We start from the raw sequence: 14,753 nt of genomic DNA on the forward strand, positions 1-14,753 counted from the left end.
TTATTTTATTCTTAAAGTCAAATACTCAACATCATTTTAAAGAACATTTAAATAGCGGGATTACAATTTAAAACAATAATCTCTTTACTTCCTTAACGATTGAACGACCTTACAAGAGAGAGAATGAGAGAACTTCACTAAACACTTCCCTAGTCCTTCCGAATACCTCAAATCATAATTAATACTTAAAATTAAAACAAAGATAAGTCCATACTCACATTTTCCGAAAAGCCTTTCTTGATCGATTACTTTAAAAAAATAACGTAGGGGCCTCTCCTGCCCTTGAAATCCCGAACGAACATTACATTTTAAAAACTATGACGCGTGACCCCTGACGAGGGCCATAGCCTCCGCCCGAAAGCTTGACGACTACATTATGACCTAACTTAAATTAAACGACTCGTGGCCTCTGGCGTCGACCATAGCTTCCGCCCGAAAGCTTGAATTCCTACATCACGAACGAACTAACAACTCGTGACCACAGGTGAGACGCATAGCCTCCGCCTGAGTGAGCCTGAATTCCTACATCACGAACGAACTAACAACTCGTGACCACAGGTGAGACGCATAGCCTCCGCCTGAGTGAGCCTGAATTCCTACATCACGAACGAACTAACAACTCGTGACCACAGGTGAGACGCATAGCCTCCGCCTGAGTGAGCCCCGAGTCACCACTCACTTGCGCTTAAATTCGCGCGCCCTGCCGCGCCTACCATAACAAAAGCTCGTTATTGAAGTCAAATTTACTAAACAACTAACTAGAACATCTGGGAAGACTACCCCCCCTCTACCCCAATGTGCAGGCCACACCGCGCGGCTTGTTACGACAGCGCGCCCCAGTAACTGCGGCCCGTGGCTGCGCCAGCGCGCGGCCAAACAAACAAACAAAATTCTGCAAGCCCGCAGCGCGCCGCGCCGGCCCCGTGCCCCAATTACATGGTCACGCCACTTGCGCTGACGAGTGAACAGAGCAGCCAGCCCAGAGTCCCGTCAGTAAAGTCCCTAAATTTGATTTCAACAACCCTGCAAAATTTCAACCCGCGACAATATATATATATATATATATATATATATATATATATATATATATATATATATATATATATATATATATATATATATATATATATATATATATATATATATATATATATATATATATATATATATTATACAAAATACCACCCCTATCCTCTGTTCCTACCCCTGAAAGCAGAATTTTTGTACTTATTGATGAAATTTGTCATTGTTGACTTTCAAAATAAGAGGAAAATGAGATTTTCAAAAATATAAATATCCTTACTCCTTAACTGAAGCCTCTTCACTCCATGCAAAGCCTTGGCCAAGCCTGGGAAACACCAGGTACTTCAGCTAGTTGACTATAAAAAGCAAATGCCTTAAAAAACTTTATGAAAGTTTGATGGAATGTTCCATGTTATAGAATGTTGCAACAGTCTGAGTTATAAGCAGGTAGGAGTATATCTTAGTCTCTCGGATGTGCATCACAGCAAATCAAAAGAAAGATAAAATATACACAAAATCTACTAATACCTAATATAAATGCAATCAATTACCAAAATTAAAAAATGCTGTTTGGATCTTTTTTAGAAAAAAGTTGCTTATAGTGACATTATAAAAATAGCACCTTTTTGTTACAATTGTGACCTGTTATAAGTAGGCCTACTGCATAATTCAAATGTGTGATTGTTTTGTTTGTTTCTGTGGTTTTCTGTCATAGTTATGAACTAGAAGTAAAATAAATTACTATAAATTAAATTGAAAAAAAAAAATATTTGTGCAAAAACTTGGATTATAAAATATTATGCTGAAATATTTAGAATGTAACAGAAAACATCCACAATAAAGGCCCAAAGACTTTAGTAAATAATGGGTTTGTTTCTGTGCTACAGTCCTGCAGAATGCCTGAGAACCTGCACTGTCTAGAACATTCCAAAGTCAGGCAGAACTTTAGGTGTTAAACATGAATTTAAAGGTAACTATGCTGCTAACTACATTACATCATTACTCCTTCATAGAGACAGTGCAGTAAATAGGTTATATGATAATGAGCACTTGGGTATAACCTTGAAGCTTCTAACATACTTGCACTATTTAAGGTTACTAGAACATCACCCATTACCCTACAAAAAAGTATCCTCGTACACATTTAAATAAAATCAACACACAATTCTTCTCCTACTACAGTATACTTACTCTTATAAAATCACTCACCAGTTCCAATAATAAGAAGCACTATAGCTGCTACTACCATTTTCCAGTTTTCTCTAATTTTTGGATGCCTCCACCAAGACTGAGATGGGTCAAACATTCCTGTGTAATAGCCGGTATCTTGAATCAATGAGTCACTATCCCTAGATATGGACTGTAAAAACAAGTATATCTAATTATTGAAAAAATCCAATTTTATTATAACAATGAAATTTATACAAATTCAACACTACTTTCAATGAGACCAAGATTTTACATATTTAAAAATGTTTACAAACTATGTTAAGTCCTCATAAATCAATTCTTAATTACTACTGATTAAACTACTTAAAGTTACAAAAGGTAATGGTGTCACGATGAAAACACTATAGTGCAAGATGATACAAAAGCTTTGCTTAAATATAACATCTGTGCATGCTACTATGTAAACCACCCTAATGGTAAGTATTCATTCATATGGACATGGTTATAAACAAGGTATACCTACTTCAGTTTGAACCAGATTCTTTATAATCAGAATGAACAGATGGCTATGACAAAGGTACTTTCAAGGCATTTTAGTAAAATATATGGAGGAAGTTTCTATAGTACTGATCATCTTACAGTACCGCCCAATACTAGTTCTCACTTCTGATGCTAGGTAGCAGCACTTTACATGCTTTCGTGAATAACTTTTACCTTCATAGTACATAATCTTTGGTGACTACCATCTTAGTTCAGAGTTGTAGGAACCACGAGCCAGTGAAAGTGTTAGTTTACATCTCATGTGCGATAAGTTGTTTTGACGAAGGCTTGTCCCTTTCTGGGGTGAGTTGCTGTTTTCTTAATTTTTAACGTCTATTTAATCTCTAGAGTATAAAGTCAGATCACATGATATTAAAATCATGATACTATTTGAGGTAAATATGCAGCTAGTATTAATGTTACAACGTTGCTGTCATACAGTATCTACCACCCAATTGTCATACAGTACCAACAAAAAAATATAACTATAAATAAATATATTTAAGCTTCTTTTTTTTCTCTTTCCATAGAAAAATGGCTGAAAATGAAAGAAGAATAAAGGAAACTGGAAGGAGAATGATATGAGATCGGCAATACAAGAAGTTGTTTTGCACAAAATGAGACATCAAGCAGCTGAGAGGTTTTCTGTTCCTAAAACTACATTAGGAGATAGACTCAGAGCCATTAAATTTGGTGAAACAATGAATCCAACCCCAGAGATGGGCCGATTTCAAATGACTTTTAATAGCGAAATAGACAAACAACTTGTTTTTTATATGCAGGATCAAGATGACAGTTTCATGCCCCTCAGTAGGAGAGAAGTTATGAAATTAGCATTTGATTTGGATGAGCATCTAAAGTTATCTCACCAGTTTTAATAGGAACACACACTTGCTGGGAAGCAGTTTTATTTGACTTTATGGCTCGTCATCCCGAGCATACTTGGAGAACTCCAGAGTCCACAAGCCATCAGAGAGCTTTAGGCTTTACCAAAAATCAAGTAGATCGCTTCTTTAATAAGTATTCTGAGCTACTTTCTAAACACAATATCCCAGCCAATAGAATACACCACTATGATGAGACTGGGGTCTCAATTGTTCATGACAATGATGGCAAGGTGATCCCACAAAAGGGGAATAGTCAAGTAAGCAAGATTACAACAGGAGAAAGAGGGAAAAATATTACAGTTTTACTGTGCATAAATGCTGCTAGGGACAGTTTTGTTTCTCCACTGTTTGTTTTCCCAAATCAACAATGAGTAGATGCTGTTCTGAAAAAAGATACTCTGCTAGGAAATACTTTTGCAACTGAGGAAAATGGTTGGATCAGTGTTAAATCATTCATGAAATAGTTAGAATTGTTTGTTGAGAGGACTTTTCCACTAAGGAAGAATCAATCCTCCTCATTCTTGATGGTCATAGCAGCCATAAGATTCTCTATGTTATCATGTTTACTAAGAAAAATCATGTGCACATGATAAGCCTAACACACTACACATATGTTGCAACCATTAGATCCAGCTTTAATGCTGTAATACCCACTGTGTATAGGAAAACCAAAAGTGAAATCCAAAATGCAAAATATTTAAGAGACCTGATATTCCAAAACTCTACTCGGGTTATGGTTAAGAAGGTAACAGGAAGCAACATTACTTAGGGGCCTCATAAATAGGTACCACAGCTTCTACTGTTTCTACAGAAATAATTTATCCAGTTTAATGATTCACAATATATAAAAATATTGACAAAGTGTAGTTCTTCAAATTTAGCTTAAACAAAATTCAAATGGTATAAATAAAAAACCACTCAATCTTAATGAAATTCTTTAACACCCCACTAAGACAGTTCTCATGAGATTATAATGGCTTGGAGAAGTACCATGTCGTAACAGTGAAAAAGGTATTTGCTTCTTGTGACCTCGTCACAAACGTCTGTAGTGTGGGCGATGCGGTGGAAATATAACACTATGAAAGTACAAGAGTATTCTTCAACCTGGTGGAGTATGTGTGAGCACTATCAAGAGGGTAGTAATGTTTTCTCTCGGTAGTAAAAAATAATAATTCGTTAAGCATTTAGTTTTTACACTCCTGAACTTTGGTGACATTTTCACAAGTCTCAACGAAACTTTTGTTTGTGAGCAAAACTAAATGAAACTTGCCCGTGGGAGTAATGAAATGTTAATGAAATCAGTCCTTCAAAATGAAAAGATTAATCTCTCTTTCATACACAGCAGGGACATGCCAATAGACCCGCAGTGTTTGCAAGTACTGCTTACTCTAGAAGTGCAAATGTCGAGGTCAAATGTTTGTGCAAGTAAAGAGAACTGTGCATGCTTGCTGTGAAGGGAGCACTTAGCTTATACACAAGTACTGTCCTGAGCCAAAAGTAACAAAGATTTACGTAACAAAAATGTCAGTCTCACTAACTAATTGCTGGGGTTTAAACTCAAAATGCTAAAAACGTTAACAATGCTTGTAAATAAGAGAAAAATTTGTCTACAGCAGCTGAGAGTTTAGTGAACAAAATGTTTGAACTTTTCCATCCATACGTCATTGTCTGTGACAAAAATCCCGAAATAGGCCAAAACTACATAATTTGCAGTCTTGCGCATAACGCAGAAAATACGTAGGAGCTGGTCTTACTTGATAAGTCTGTGGCTGACAGGGCGTGCTCCACATGCAACTCGAACTGGCGGGCTGGCAGCTACCACCTATTCTAGGCTCGTAGTCCACACCATCTTCCGAGCACCCCACTCAGCCCAAGTTATTGTCGCCAGCTGACAGTGGCAGAAATTACCCGAGGCATCACTCTTCTAGCACGCACCTCTACACTTCACGCATGTCCTCATGCGCCCCGCGCGCCGATGCAAAACACCAAAATTGCAGCATTAGTCGCATAGTTTAAGTACACCTGAAGCCAAGATTATGGTATGCTCCACAGCCATAAACAAACGTAATTATGGTACTCCCCTCGTAATAGCGCAAGCCAAAAATTTAAACTAACAAATTACTTAAAATTTTACACGTCAAAACACACACAAGACCACTGCTAAGTAATATAACTTAATTTACATCATATGAAGTAACTCAATTTACAAATAAGCAAAAACCCATGATAGCACCTCAAGTAGATATAAATAGAACAGCAAAAGTAAACTGTTTAAAGAAACAAAATCACTAGCTCGAGGCTGAGCAATGTCTCAATGCAGCCTTTCATAGGAGCATTCAATCAAGCTTGCAGTGTGGACGACAAAGTATTAACTTTTAGAAATGGCACAGATGATGTTGCTGTTCTGGTTAACACTACCTACACTTCAATCTGTATAATGAATTTGGCACAGTCAGCTTTTGCATGTACAAGACTTATGCTTTTAAACCCAGGTGTGTTCTCAGAATTGTATTTCATTCCCTCTGAGCACTTACAAGAGCCAAAGGCTACTGATGATAAAGCTACTCCAGAAACTTCAGAGGCTCAACCCCAGTCTGTAACATCAATGCACTCTTTGAAATTGAATGTTTTAAAATGCATAGATCACAAATCGGGACCTGCATTACCTCTTCCACCGGCTAAGCTTACTGAACGGCAGACTGGACCATTTCTCTCCAAACAATTAGCCAGAACAGGGAACTTTATCAGCTCTTACACCAACCTTCTGATTGGACAACAACCGAAATATTCATCAGCACTCACTAACTAATATCACTGAACCCCAAGCAGGAACTTCATCATTAGCACCCAATTCAATCTCACACATTAGTGTTTCACTACCTTCTTTTTCAGAAACTTATTGAAAATATATCTCCTTTCAACAAACCTTCAGAGGTCAAGATGAAAAAAAGGTTCAACAAACACAGCAATACCTTATAAAGATCTATTTGGGGGAAAAAAACTGAAGAGAAAAGGTTAAAAGCAGAGAAGGTCTGAAAGAAATGAAAAGAGAGATGAAAAAATTAAAAAGGTAAGAAAGTTCGGAGTCACTGGAGAAATGGAACGGAAGAAAGACGAGAAGATCACTAGAAAGCATAAATAAACTATACTTTTGTGAAAATTCTAACAGAAAAAAGACTACACCAGACAAAACAGTGTGTACGATTTGTCATGAATCATTCGAAGAAGTATGAGTGCAGTGTGTCAAATGTAAAGGTTGGACACATGTTGAATGTACATCTCAAGAAGGCAAATTATATTTTAAATGTGACATCTGCAGAAAATGATCTTACCCCTAAGGTTTTGTAATGAAATTTTAGTCATTCTATGATTTTTTCTTATGAAAAATAACATTAGAATTTTTGTAACAACTTCATTGGACCTATATTAAGGTCAAATAATTATGTTTTTGAGTTTCTTACAGTAAAATGTTATCATTATAAATATCAAGCAGTTAAAACCTTAAAACATCTTAAAGAATGGCTGGTCTATACTGGACGACAATTTTTTGCGCTCTATCAAAGAGTTTTATATTTGAAAATAATAAATGTTTTTAATATAGCTAAAGGGACATTATATAATATTTATAAAATACTAGTTATGGTAACAGATTGTTGTCTGAAAACGTAATATTTAAATAAATTACTACCTAAATTACCATTAAAAAAACATAAGGTGGTCGGTACTGTAAGACTTTCCCCTATGACTAGCTTTAACTATACACAATTACCTTATATATAAGTGTTCATCCACCCACTTTGTCTAGTGGGTAACGTGTCTGGCTGGTAGGCCAAGGAGCTTCAGTTCAATTCCCAGTCAGGGAGGAATTTTTTCAAACCTTCCCCTTGGGTTCAGGACTGGGTGTCCCTTTCACATTCATACCACGGAAGGCAATGGCAAACCACAAATGAATCAAACTACCTTGGCAAGCATAAAGACGTCACGGCTATCATCACCGTGGCGTTGCTAGTACTCACAACACCCAGTAATCGGTAAAAGAATCATCATCATCATTAGTGTTCTGCAAGATTCGTAAAATGATAGTAAATTGCTTCTGTATTAAAAAGTAATAGTATTCTGGAATTGTTTTTTTTATGATCACTATTAAAAATGTGGTAGTTTAAATAAGCTAACAATTACACTGAACAAACATTTTCTTTGGCAACTAACACATAACTTACATAACACAGCAATTAGATAAATTCATGATCTTAACCAAATAACATACAATTATTATAACATTCTTTACCTTACTCGTACAACTCTTGAGTGATGTTTCTCTATCAATGTTTTAAGACTGCTTAAATAAGACAGAAGATTAACATTTTATAGTTAAGTTCGAAATACGAAATGAAACTAAACAAAGTTCAACTTTGGCAAAATGTTGTAAAAAATAAGTTCCTGAGTAGATACCAGCTGTATCACATGTAAAGCACCGGTCTATGGTGTCAAGACCTCCATGTTAACATGAAAATGTAGATAGTCTAAATCTAGTCATCAATTTCAATGTCCATCAAAATTTAATACTTTATACAGGCTATGATAAACATGATTGCGGAGAATTACTATACAATTAACAACAGTAAGTAGGTTTATAGGTGGTAGAGTTTTCTTCATTCTTCATTCAATATTACCAATTTTTATGCAATGAAATCAATAATATATCAATAGGTATTCAAATGCTAACTGCACTATCAGCTCATTATACAAATTTCATTTAAATTATTAAATCAATCTGTGTTCAACAAATTAAGTTTCACTTATTATGATGAAAAACTAACTAATTTCATGACTGCCAGAAGAAATTTCCTCAACAACTGTTCAAATTGAACTTAGTCAACATTTTACTGAAATAAAAATGATTGTATTAAATTTTAAATCCCAGAATATAAAGTTATAACAATGCAATATTTCAGGAACTGTTATCAGGCACAAATAAACTGAGGACACTGGAAAACAGGGGTTTTATATGTATTACCACCTCTCCTAGCATGGCCAATGACAGGTGAGCACTCATCTGATTGGTTGTGGAATTAAGAGCTTTTATTATTGACACATCTTGCTGTGAGGGTTGTTGGTTTTCAGTTGTTTTTCGTGATAAGTTACTTTCTGTTTTTATCAAAGGTATCCATATATTTTTTAATTCAATACGTTTCATTAGATACTTTTATCTTAGGAAGCCTACTGTGTTTTTCTGTGCCATCATCGTTGTGTTGTCCATAATATTTGTTTAGTTTCATCACTGGGTTTGCCTGTGCGTCACTGTCTTGTCATTGTGTATCCAGATTATCTATTTTGTATCATTGATAGGTTCGTCTTTTTGTCACTGTGTTGTCAAAGAATATTGTTTGTCTATATTTTCTGTTCTTGTTACAATTGTCTCATTGTTGTCAGCCCGATGTTTGTCTGTGCTTTGATATTTATTTCCAACTAATTCCTTCCAAAAAATTCTCTCTGTGCTGTCTGTGTGTTTAACATTTGACATTGGCTGATTTCAGCTGGTTTTCTGTCTTTATGTAATCACTTTTCTTGTTCATTCTTGCAGTTGTCTATTACATACAGTTAAAACCAGCATGGCATATGTCCATGAAAATATTTAAATAAAAATACTGAATTGAAGTGTTTTTTATTCTCCTTCTAGAAAACCAACAAAGTACAACGCCCACCCTCTTCCAACCAACAAAAAACACTGTCCAGATTTTAAAAAAATATAAAACAAACTTCGCTGCTTCTCAAACAATTAACTTTTAAATGGCACCGAGAAACATTGATGAAACAAAGGTTATTTATTATTGATATTGAAATCCCATGGTTACTTATGATGCACAGAAAAAACCGAAGGAACGTCCTTGGCACGAATATAAAGTTAATTTGCCAGTTAATTTCTAGTTTAAAAAAAGTACAAAAAGGTTTCAAGCTCTGCGTAGCCTGGACTAAAGCTGTAAAATTGTAATTTCAAGTACATTTCGAGCCATTGCCCGACCACGACATATAGGCATCACGACCACACAACGCCTACCAGACTAACTGAATACCTCCATCCATGAAGAATTGAGGTGTTCACGAGTCCCCTAAAACCAATCACAAACAATCTTTAAACATACTTTACAAAACTGGCCATTCAGGGCACAAGTCAAGTTGCATAACTAAAAAACATTTACACATATATAAACAGGAACTTTCCCCTTCTCTGTCACTTTCTAACTTTTACGATACATTTGTTCTTGAGTTCCCAATCTCAGTGAGGGAACTACAGTTTTGTCTCCCTTACACTTCAGGGAATTACCTGCCTCTCTCTTTTTCACTTTAGCACTGATGTAATTTCTGTCACATTGCATCATCATGGTTTTAGACAAAGTATAATAGTAAAATAAATACAGAAAAATACAAAATTATACCTGAAAACTAACCATCCAGAACCTTAAAAATACTTTCAGCAACTTCATCAATTTCAATTAAGTAAATTACAGAAATACTTAAAAACATGAACTAATTATAAATATTATCATAAAAACACACTGGTATTGCACAAATACTTCTCAAAAGAATAAACAGGTGTTATTTTATATTATCATAGAAAATCAAACCATAGAAAATCTTTGATTACAAAAACATAATACATTCTTAATAAAGTTGTCTAAACAGTGGGAAGGGTAAGAGCCTGGGTCGCTACAATCACTTATAATTTATAAACAAACAATAACTTTTTTTAATGGATAGCTATTTTTATTATGATGTTAAATAAGAGGTAATGTCATGGACCTAAAAATTAAACGTTTTTGGCACTTAATGAGCCATTTTAAAAGAATCTGGATTGGTTTTAATGTTTGCTAAGTTGTAGTGGAATTTACTGGCTTTTTTGAAAGAAAATGAACTAACCTACAAATCATTTCTTTTTTGCCATTAGCAATTAATAAACTGTTTTTCCTCTGTGGTTGTTGTGATTTAACCAGCAGTTTTTTTACTTGTGAGTTTTATAGGCCTATTTTAGATGTGACTCCTTGTTTACAACACACAGATTTCAACATATCTAAGTATCATATACAGTAAAACAGTGTAAAGACATTTTCAAGGGACTGGATGCTAACAACTTCTTTACAGGGAAAAATTCTTAAAAGGGAAATACATAGTTCAAATTCATTTGCTACATAAAAAATTTTACTCAAACGACATACTGTATTAACTCAAAATTACACTCACCAATTAGTGTCGGCATGCTAGAAAAACTATGCAATTATATCGGTAAATTGAATTATTTAATATTAATTAAATTTAATTTAATAAGCACAATTAAAAAATTATCAAAACACTATCAAAAAAAAAAAACGATAATTAACATTCACAATTTTGAAAAATACTGTGTCACAGTTGTTTGTTTTAACACATTTTCAGACTGATGCATTACAAAATTGTCCAGTTCCCACAAACTCTTGATCACACTATCTGAAACATTTAGTGTTCATGAAAAAATAACCTCAGCTTGTCCAGGTGTTCAAGAGCTTCGGAGTAAGTTGGCATTAAAGAGGAATCACCTTCATTGCTGATCTCAACCTCAGCTAAATATTTGTGTTGTGCACATAAATCTTCTATTGTTTGTGGCTCACATGGGAGAACCACATCATCAACTGAGACAATCTTCAGAAGTGCATGAAAAATTTAGCTGCTCTTGATGAGTTAGTTTTACAATTTAAGCTCCTGCAATTGGTTCACTGTCCTAAAATGATTCTTCAGGGAAAATATTGTTAACTTGTTGAGCACCAAAGCCTGCTTTCCTGAAGCAATTGCTAATGGTGGTTGATTCAAGCATTTCCCATGAAGCAGCAAGAAAATGCATGATGTCCAGAATGTTAATCTTATAACCATTAGTTTTGGTACTGTTTATTCTTGTTATAAGTCATTACACATGACACTACGAAAATGCTGTTTCAGAATTTTTATAATTCTCTGATCCATAGGTGTAGTCTGGATGTTGAATTAGGCGAGACAAATTAAATCCAGATGTTTCTAAGGATGAGCAAGGCAGTGATCCATGAAAAGCAAATTCTTCCGATTTCTGCACCCATCTTTGCATCCAACACTCTCACATAGTCTTCAAAAATGCTGCTTGTCATCCACACAGACTTGTTGTTTGAATACTTGCACGGTAATGTCTTAATGCTGTTAAAACACCATGCTTCTTTTGGTTTCCCAATTACCAGCAATGGTAACTTTTCAGTGCCATCCATGTTGGCACCCAATATCACTGTCACTCTTTCCTTACTTTGTTTGCCTCCATGGCATGTTTCACCTTTTAAAACAGAGCTTCTGTCCGGAAGCATGTTGAATTTGATCACATTCATAAATGTTGAATAAATTTTTTGGTTCAAAGTTTTTTGCAATTGCAGGCAACTTTGTGTATATCCAACTCTGGACAGTATCACCACACACACTCTCAGATTCCTCAATTACAGTTCCATAAAAAAATTCCCACTCTGTTCTTAAATCTGTTGAGCCAGCCATTTGAAGCATAAAATTCAACACCATGAAATCCAACACCTATGTGCAATTTGTACAGCTTTGTCTCTTAAAATTGGGCCGTTTGTCGGAATCCCAAGTGCCCTCTGGTCCTTAAACCATGCCGAGAGTAATATTTCAATTTCTTCGTGTTTACAAACCTTCATTTTTTTACACTTTGACGAAACACTAGTTGCCAAAAGTTGGTCTCTCTTCATCATGATTCTGTTCAAAGTAGATGGTGGCATCCAGAGTATTTCTGCCATACTCAATCTTGGTATCAAAGGATTTGCATCCTGATATTTTCAGTTTTTCTTCAAACAATAACACCTTCCGTTTATTGGATCCTCCACTACTTGTAGATGCCATTATGCACTGTTTTCAACAACACTAAAAGTTTATCATGTTTGATAACCTTAAAATCACCCCTAAAAAGATCGCAAACCTTACTCCTTATTTGCGGGATATAAATTACTGTTTAATGAAAACGATAAAAAGTGCGTGCATTGCTTGTCAAAAATTACAAGCAAATAGGTCAATGAATAATGAATACAAGCAAATAGGTCAACGAATAATGACTGGTGGTATATGGTTTGCTGAGTATTCATCACTTGTTATAACTCGAATAGGGAATATAGCTTCCAAATGGAATAGCCTCTCAGTATATACGCATGCTAGCAGATGATTGGTCTAAAAATAAACTGTAACAGCATATGGCACGTGACACAGGTTTCGATGGTCATGCGCATTTCTCACGTTAGATTTTATGCCTCGAATGGAGGAAATGGTGTGCAGAAGGAAGAGTCTCTCAGTCTGTTGGTCGAAAAATAAAATTGTAATAGCGAGCAGCATGTGGCACAGGTTTTGACGGTCGTGCACATTTCTCATTCACTACCGCAATGGGGATTGAAGTGTTCGTCGAAGCTTAGGGCGCCACCACATGTATAATGGACTTTTTGGACCTGGCTACTCTGTTCTCAGGGCCGTGACGTAGCCCGTGTGTGGCGAGGCCTATTTCCCCCTGTATCACTAAAATGCTCCGAAAATTAAAACAGGTGCGTGAAGCTCCTTCCTCGAGCTGCAATCGCGACTCACTGACCGTTCGTCCTCGCTCGGCAACTTTCGGGAGTGGAGCACTGACGTCACACCGGTGGGCACGGGCCAACACACACACACACACACACCCACACACTTCGGCGGGCAGTTAAACGCCGGGGTCGTAGAGGGTGGTGGTGGAAGGAGTGGGCCCACAGCTTGTAAGGGGGGAGGTGGTGGCACATCAGGCTCAGAAGGGCGCAGCCCAGAACGATGTCAATTGATATCACCCCCTCCCCTAAAGTAGGTCGATGTGACAACAGCTCATGCTGGCAGCTGGGTGGGTGTGACACTGTTTACTTCTGTTTTCCGGCGCTGCTCGTGGCTAGTGTCCCTCGTACCGTACAACAGCTTGGGTCCTGTGGGGCCCGATGGGGACGTAAGTTGTACCAGGAAGTCGGCTCTGGCACCCCTTCTCCTGACGTGTTCGTTTCGGGTTCAGCAGGTTCCTCTACTGTTACTCTGAAGTCTGAGTCCTCTATGGAGTAGTAGAAAGGCCATAGCATCTCGTTGTGGTCGGGCATTCTGGACCGTTCGTCCTCATCATCCGGTGTCCAGACTAATGGTGAGGGTGTGTCCTCAGGGAACCCGTGGAAGGGCATGTCTTCTGCCTCCGTCTCCGTGAATAGCCACCTAGCGGACTCGGTTACGCATGATGCGGTGATAGGTGACTGCGTCTCCATCTTCGGGAAACCCCGGAAATCTGGTTCCTGACTGCCTGTGGGGGTGGACGCTTCTGGGCCTGCATATCACTGACCCGCTGGGTTTGTCATGGTCGCTGGTTCACTTCCTGCCTGCACTCGGTATTGGCCGGGTAGGGGAAGATTTCACCCCTAAACGAGGGTAGCTGGGGATTCGCCAGTGACTGTGTTGATGCGGCATCGTAGGCAGTAGGTGATGTCTGGAATGTGAGTATCCCACTGAGTGTGATCTTCCGCCAGCCTGAGCCTCAGCTGCATCTTAATATCTTGATTATGTCTTTCAGTGGGGTTGGCTCGGGGGTGGTATACCGGCGTTGTATGCGGTGTAACCCACCATTTTCCACATAATTCCTTCCACTTCCGTCCCAAGAACTGTGATGCATTGTCGTTTAAAAGGATGCGCGGGTAGTCCCAACACATGAAGAATTCGGTTTCCAGGGCTTGCACAATAGTGCCTGCATGGCAGTTTGTCAGCGGGAAAACCTCGACTCAAAGCGTAATACAGTCGGTGACAACCAGCACAAATCGCTTCCCTTGTGCCGTTATCGGGTAAGGCCCCATCAAGTCCAGGGCAATCGTGTGGAACGGCTCAGCGAGTTGACGTGGTACCTGCTGCTACCGGCCATCTGTCCGCCGCGTCTTCCGTCTCTGACTGTGCCGACACCCTCGCTCTGCGTTCCTCACATATTTGTTTATACCCGGCCAGAAGAAGAGGTCTCGTACTGCCCGAATGGTCTGGTTGGTACCTGGGTGCCCGGCAAGTCGGTCCGGGTGTAACATGTTGAATATATCGGGCCTTGCTCCT

At 37.6% G+C, this 14,753-nt stretch overlaps 1 protein-coding gene across 1 annotated transcript in view; it reads right to left on the reverse strand.

Annotated features, from left to right (window-relative positions):
- LOC134529363 (transmembrane protein 134) overlaps positions 1-14,753 on the reverse strand; it is a 37,768-nt gene that overhangs the window by 11,686 nt on the left and 11,329 nt on the right. Inside the window, exon 2 of the mRNA XM_063363343.1 lies at positions 2,233-2,383. Coding sequence (XP_063219413.1) covers positions 2,233-2,383 — 151 coding nt within the window. The remainder of the gene's footprint in view (positions 1-2,232; positions 2,384-14,753) is intronic.

This window comes from Bacillus rossius, chromosome 2, assembly GCF_032445375.1.
Source record: "Bacillus rossius redtenbacheri isolate Brsri chromosome 2, Brsri_v3, whole genome shotgun sequence".
NCBI classification, from domain to species: domain Eukaryota; kingdom Metazoa; phylum Arthropoda; class Insecta; order Phasmatodea; family Bacillidae; genus Bacillus; species Bacillus rossius.